Source organism: Vulpes lagopus, chromosome 9 (genome assembly GCF_018345385.1).
Source record: "Vulpes lagopus strain Blue_001 chromosome 9, ASM1834538v1, whole genome shotgun sequence".
NCBI classification, from domain to species: domain Eukaryota; kingdom Metazoa; phylum Chordata; class Mammalia; order Carnivora; family Canidae; genus Vulpes; species Vulpes lagopus.
This window is the reverse complement of record NC_054832.1, coordinates 8,533,207-8,540,470: the sequence shown is the minus strand read 5'-3', so window position 1 is coordinate 8,540,470 and position 7,264 is coordinate 8,533,207. Positions and strand designations below refer to the sequence as shown.

At 50.5% G+C, this 7,264-nt stretch overlaps 1 protein-coding gene across 1 annotated transcript in view; it reads right to left on the bottom strand.

Moving 5' to 3' along the window:
- Positions 1-1,538: 1,538 nt before the first annotated feature.
- NDRG1 (N-myc downstream regulated 1) overlaps positions 1,539-7,264 on the bottom strand; it is a 57,372-nt gene continuing 51,646 nt past the window's right edge. The window contains exons 15-16 of the mRNA XM_041768475.1: positions 6,585-6,636; positions 1,539-3,474 (exon numbers count right to left, since the gene is read on the bottom strand). Coding sequence (XP_041624409.1) covers positions 3,263-3,474; positions 6,585-6,636 — 264 coding nt within the window. The 3' untranslated portion in view covers positions 1,539-3,262. The remainder of the gene's footprint in view (positions 3,475-6,584; positions 6,637-7,264) is intronic.

The window sequence follows — 7,264 nt, the reverse complement described above, 5'->3', positions numbered from 1 at the left end:
CTGCATTTAGTGACTTCCTTCCAAAGAACAAATGGGGGAAAGCGGAAAAAGTAACAGGGCGGTGGAGAACCCCGGCAATCCCTGCCCCAGCCAGGTGATCAAGGTCAACCGCATCCGTGGCAACTCCCGATGACCCATCTTGCTTAGGGCACGGCACTTCCCCTCCGTGATCTTTCTTCCAAAAACCCATCATGCCAGTTGAGCCATGAGGTAAGGATGGTTGAAACCTCAATTGGGGGACATCCTACAAAAGGCCAGACTAGTGCTTCCCAAAACTTGTCATCAAAAGCAAGAAAAGTTGGGGATCCCTGGGTGGCGCAGCGGTTTGGCGCCTGCCTTTGGCCCAGGGCGCAATCCTGGAGACCCGGGATCGAATCCCACATCGGGCTCCTGGTGCATGGAGCCTGCTTCTCCCTCTGCCTATGTCTCTGCCTCTCTCTCTCTCTCTGTGACTATCATAAATAAATTAAAAAAAAAAAAAAAAAAAAAAGCAAGAAAAGTTGGAGACATCGTTATAGGCCAGAGGAAGTTGAGACATGAGGACCACGCGTAATGTGGCATCTTGGATGGGACCCCGGGACAAACTAGTGACATTCTCATAAAGTAGGGAGCTTCGTTAGTAGTCATGGACCGATGTTCACCTCTTCTTGTGACCAAGCACACCATAGCAACATGAGATAGTCCTAATAGGAGAAACTCTTGGCAGTTGTTCTCTACATTTTGAAATCCTAGGAGGCCCAAATGGAAATCCTAGGAGGTCGTACTAAAACATGCCATGTTACATCTTATTTTCAGTACAGTAGAAACCCTGCACTGTAGTGGTTGCCACTGGGTGTGAGAAAGGGAGTGGTTTTATCACATGCTTTCCTGTAATAAAAATAAAATGTAAAAAAAAAAAAAAAATGTTTCCTTCTAAATACAGGTTGAAACGCTTTAACCCTTTGTCACTCTGCTGCCCGGCCTAGTGGTGCCCAGGCCTATTTTCACATGCCTTGGTGTGAAATACTCACTGGTGTTCTTTGCATAAAGAAAAGAAGGTGAATTATCTTAATAGCTGTGACATTGATTCTATGTTGAAGCGGTGATATTTTGGATATGTTGGGTGAAGGGAGATAGATTATTAAAATGAATGTCATTTCTACCTTTTAAAATACTGCTGTTAGGACAGCCCCGGTGGCTCAGCGGTTTAGTGCCACCTTCAGCCCAGGATGTGATCCTGGAGTCCTGGGATCGAGTCCGTGTCGGGCTCCCTGCATGGAGCCTGCTTCTCTCTCTACCTGTGTCTCTGCCTCTCTCTCTCTCTCTCTCTCTGTGTCTCTCATGAATAAATAAATACATAAAATCTTTTTAAAAATTAATTAATTAATTAATTAATTAATTACTGCTGTTAGAAGACTCACATCGGTGGCTCATATCATATTCCTAGGGGACAGGGGTGCTCTAAGGCAGGTGTCAGGAGGCCCCAGGTAAGGAAGGACCCCTCCCTCGACTGTGGGGGCAGCATGCACGGCCCCTCGGAGGAAAAAGACACAAGCCACTGCAAAGTTACAAATTTATTGGTCTGGAAATAAATACAAATATCTGATTAAGAAACTTCTCTGGAAAGACTTGTACACAACAGTTTTCCTGTCTCGATTCAGCCACTCCTGCCCTGACCCCCGACCCTTTGGCACGGGTCAGGGGAGGCGTCCAGGTGGTAGGAGCAGTCAACTGAGTCACTGCCCCTTCAGCTACCTGGAAGCCTTGACTACGTCCTCCTCCCAACTCGAGGGTCCCGGAAAGCACCAGGCCCCAGCGGCTGATTCACAATGATTCATCCCCTCAGATCAAACTTCCTATAAGAAGATCCATGGTTAGCCAAAATGAAAATCAAAAGCCAGTAGTACAGGAACTTGACAGCGACGCCGACGTTGCCCAGAAATGTCAGTGGTGCGGCCCCACTCAGCAAAAGGTTAGAGGGGCAGGGAAGAGGGGAAGGCAGGCAGGAGAGGGAAGGAAATCCCGTGGGATATTCCAGAATCCTTTCATCTTCTCAGCCAACGCTCCCCGTGGGAGTCCCCCACGCCCCCCTGCAAGAGCGAACAGTTCTACCCAGAGATGCAGCGACGTTACCGGGTCAGAAACGTTCGGCCGTCAAGTTCAGATTCGACCCCGCTTGTCAAAGATCGGAAGCTGGATTTAACTCAATCACACAAGATTCCTGGGAACCAAATTTCAGGATGGACTGAAATCACGACTGCACTGGATCCCATCACAACCACAGAAATCCCTTACATCGAATAGCCCAGATACCCCGCCACCCCCACCCACCCCCGGTCCCCCACCCCCACCCCCCACCCCCACTGCAAGGAGACTCATCACAGCCAGGTACAGCTGCTTGGAATGTTTCCCTCCGTTGCAAAGCCAGCAAGCAGGGACCTCAGTGGTCTTCCCCATGAACAGAATCATCGCTCACATCTTTGGGGTAGAAAGTCGGGGCCGTGGAGGAGGAGACAGCCTGCAGAGCCCAAGGCTCGAAGGCCATGATAACCAACATTGGCTGAGGCCGCATCTCTGGAAAGCCTGGAGAATCTGCTGCCCGCTTTCACTGTCCATTGAAAGGACGCCAGAAAAAAATAGGCTCGTGTTGTTTCGGCATTAAAAAGTGGCTATATACGCGAACTTGAAAAATCTATGTCTTCGGGTCAACTCAACTACGCAGATTTGGTTTCCCAGGCAGTCCAGCCTCCACATAAATTCCACCTGCACCCCGCTCTCCATGCCGCGGAGCTAAAGGAGCTGCCCCCAAACCCGCAGGTCTCCCCCTCCCCAAATCAGAACAGATTCTGTTTCCAGAAACTGGGTCACTTCTTTAGTTGGAGAGGAAAACAGGAAGTAGAGAGGCTGGGCTCCCGACACAACGCCCTCTAGGACCAGGATGCCGGGGTCAGCCTAGGCCTGGGCTTAGGAAGTGTTTAGGGCGGCGGGTCTTGTTTTTGGCAGTTTGGTGTCTCTGAGGGAGGGTAAGAGGGTGGCCCAGTGGGCCACGTGTCAACGAGCACAGGACACCGAGATGCTTCTTTTCCTTTGGTCCGCCCACCCTGCCCTGCTGGGAAAGGTGCCCCTGACAAACCCAGTCTAAGTGTCCCCCCCAGAGATCTCTTACACCATAAGCTTTGGGTTAATACGAGTTATGTGTGGTGTGGCAGGCGGGGGCGGGAAGGGCCGGAGGAAGGGCAGCTGCGTGAGCCCAGAGTCCAGGGGCGGCCAAGGTGCAGGCCGTCTAGCAGGACACCTCCATGGACTTGGGCCCGGCATTGTTGCCGGTGGCTCCAGAGTTGGGGGTGATGTCCAGGCGAGCACCCTCACTGGTGTGGGAGCGGCTGCGGGCGCCCTCGCTGGTGTGGGAGCGGCTGCGGGCACCCTCCAGGGATGTGACACTGGAGCCAGAGGCCGTGCGGGAGCGCATCAGGCGGGTCATGCTGGCTGAGGGCACTGTGGGGAGAGAGAGAGAGAGAGAGAGAGGGAGAGAAGAGGCACCGGTTAGAGACAGAGAGCACCAGATGCACCTGCATGCCAGCAACGGTGCCTCCTGCCTGACCCGTCCATCCCTGCGGCCATCCCGCCACCAGGCTTCCGGTCCTCTCTGTATCTGCTCCCAGAGGATGAGAACAAGGCCCCGATAAGGGGTAAGGCCTTGCAATCACACAGTGGCTTGAAACCAGAGGTTGGTCTGAAGCCCACATCTGCAACTTCCTTAACTGTTGTGTGACTCTGGAGGCATCCCTCTCGGAGCCCCCATCCCAGTCAAGAAGGTGGGAATCCCGATCCCCTAGTATTGGCACCCATGTGTGCACCCGAGTGGCATAAGCCCCTGCTGTCTACAGGCTCTCGAGGGCATCAGCTGGGCTAATCTCTCCCTGCCACAAGTGGGGGAAACTGAGGCCACATAGCAAGTCTGTGGCCCAGGTCACTTGTCATCTCCTCCAGAGAAGCCTGCGAGTTCCCAGGAACTATGAATGGCACTGCCTGCCCATCCTTCAGGACTTAAAACGCCCTTGCACATAGCAGACGGCTGAGAAAGTGAAATAAAGACAAAGCAATCCCTGCCTGCCCCACCCCACCCCCGCGCGCTGCCCTGGGCTGAATCCTGTCCTCCCCACCCTCAAATTCAGAGCCACCAGCCCCAAGTCATATCCACCAGAATCTAACAATGGACATAGGGTGCTTGCCAATATATTTTGTTAAGATGAGGTCATCCTGGATTAGGGTGGGCTCTAATGCAATGGCTGGTGGCTCATAATAGGACACACACACACACACACAGGGAAGAAGGCCGCGTGAACACAGAGCAGAGATGGGCGTAATGTGGCTGCAAGCCAAGGGACACCACAGATTGCCAGCTCCCACCAGTAGCCGAGATGAGGTAAGGAAAGATCTCCGAGAGCCTCTGAGGGGAGCGTGACCTTGTATACATCTTGACTTTGGACTTCTAGCTTCTAGAACCGCAGTGCAGTCAAAGAAACGAACCATGGTTTCTAGTTTCCTTCTTAAGCCAACCAGTTTGTGGAGACTGGTGACGGCTGCTCCAGGAAACTAGCCCACCACCCAAACAGGCATCACCGCCAAGGCCCCCCTGAACAATCCACATCACAATCTGAGCCAGCCCATAGAAACGCAAATGTGCAGGGTCACACCTTCCGCTTGGGGGGCACGGGGGCGGGCTGGCTGTGACACATATCCACAAACACAACAAAACAAGCCCTGGCTGTACTGAATTCCCTTCTCGGAGAGCTGGTGTCTAAACGAGCTCTCTCAGAGAGTCGGCCTCCCTCCCACATCTGTCGCTCACCTATTTCTTCTGAGCCCCTGTTGCTCAACCTCAGATCTGAGAGTTTAACCGAACTCTCGGGGCTCTGGTGACCACAGAATGGTGTCACAGAGGCAAAGAGCTAGTCCTGCCCGCCCCAGCTTGAACAGACGCTCGATAGAGGACTATTTGCTTTCTCTGTGGTTCATGCCTCTGGACTAAGGCTCTTCCTGCTGTCTTCCCCTATAACCTGCCGGATGCTTCAGCTTTCTGGAAATAGAAGCGTGTGTGTGTGTGTGTGTGTGTGTGTGTGTGTGTGTCGGAGGGAACAAGGCCTGCCTTTTACTTCCTTACTCCCCAGAATACACTTTCAAGGCAGAAATCCAAACCCAGGGCAGGTCCAAGACAAACGAGTCATGACGTGTGCCCCGCAAGGTTAATGAAGTCTGTCCATCCCATCGGTGTTCTCCGGCCACTGCCTCTGGCTGAACACTTTCCCATCGGGAAGGCAGCTCAAAAGGCAGCAGACCCACAGACAGATGTTTTCTGCTGGAATCGGGCACCCAGGGCCACCGACTCTGCCCGAAGCACATAAATCAGGCTCCCTGGCTCTCCTGGCCTCTCTAGAAACTGACCATGGCTGAGGCCAATCTTAACACTGCGGTCAGTTTACCAAATATACCATTACTATTTTAAATGGGTGGGAAAATTGTTTCAGTCTCAGGAAAAAAGAAAAAAAACACAACAAAAACAGAAGAGATTAGACATTCAGACTTCCTAGTTAAGATGGGCACATAAATTATAATTCTAAGCAGTAGGCAGAAAGAGCCAGAAGAACCACGTCATGGCTCACACATCAACCGGTACCATCTGTGGCTGCCACCCAAGAGTGCTTACACTTGGCATTCTCTGTCCTGCTCATGGGACTGCATTTCTGAAAAGGGGCCGTAGGTGTCTAACGAATAAACTATAAGCATCACATCGGATGCATTAAGTTCTTGAATTATGCTTCTATTTATCCCTCAATTCCCAAACCCAGTGATTTGGCAAAGACGCACGGTCTTGAACATAAGTGACTTTTTATCACCCGCTTACGCAGAGCTTTACAGTTTTCAAAGAATTTTGCAGAGATCTCCACTGTGCTCCTGGCTTACGCTTGCCCCCATTCACATCCATAAGCACTCTCATGCTCTCTCTCAAAAAAAAAAAAAAAAGAGTATAGAATAGGATTATTGTGATGGTTAAACGAGAAAAAAAAATGAAGGATTTACTAATAATCTTCCATCATTACCATCACCGCCACTACCACCAGCATCATGGAAACTGGAAGTCTCTTAAGAAAGTACGTAATCCTATATATGCAACTGATGCATCACTAAAATTTACCTCTGAAACTTATAATACACTCTATGTTAATTAAATTGAATTAGATAGTGAAAAAGAGAAAGCACATAATCAAAATGTAAAAGATTTTCATAGTTCCGCCATCGTCTTTTTGGGGCTTAAAGAATTAGTCTTCATCTAAGTCTGAAGAAAATTACCTGGTATGAAACACCTCCTGTTCATCAGTGCAGGGAGCCACCGTGGTACAAAGGAGATGCTAGAACCTTTGCACTGCCACCCATCCACCACCACACACCTACGTATTTCTTCCCTTGACCTTCCCACTTTGCAAAAAGCTGAGGCTGGCCAAGGTGATACAGGATAACTCACTCAAGCCCAGTTCAGGTCACTGCATTTTCAAGCCCCGCGCCTGCCCCTCGCCCCACTACCTGCTTGGAAAGGCCACACTTACTGTATCCCATGCCCTGCACGAAGTACTTGAAGGCCTCGGCAAGCTTGGCTGGCTGCAAGAGAAAAAGAGGACAGTACGGTCAGTCGTCGGAGGTCCAGTTCCTGAATGGCCACGTGGAGCTGTGCCCTTGGTCACCTTCACTAAAGACCTTGGCTCAAGGGAGAAGGGCACCACATGTTGACAGGACAATGCACAAAAGTAAAGGAAAGGCTATGAGGTCACCATCGGGAGCAAAATTCACTTTGGCTCGAGAGAAAAAATTCAAATTCACTTCCTAGCTGGGTGAGTTTGTTCAAGTTACATAACCTCCCCTTGTGAAACATGGACAGAGAGCCACGCTAACTCCTGAGGGTTTCTGTAAAGAAGACTATACTGGTAGAGTGATGTGTCCAACTCCGCATCTAGAATGTAACGGCACCACCCATTGTGCTAAGGGCTTTGCAGCATTGTCTTATTTTCTCTTGACAACAACCTTATGAGGTGGGTGCTATATCTGCATACATTTCATTGCTGAACAGAGAGGTAAATAATCCATCCAAGGTCATACAGCTAATTCATGAGGGGTCCTACAGATTAATCCAGGGCTTTCTAAATTCTATGCTTTTAAGACAATTCACTCTCAGCCTCAAGAGCAGGCTGGCTGACTGGATGGATGGAAGGAAGAAAGGATGGTGGACAGA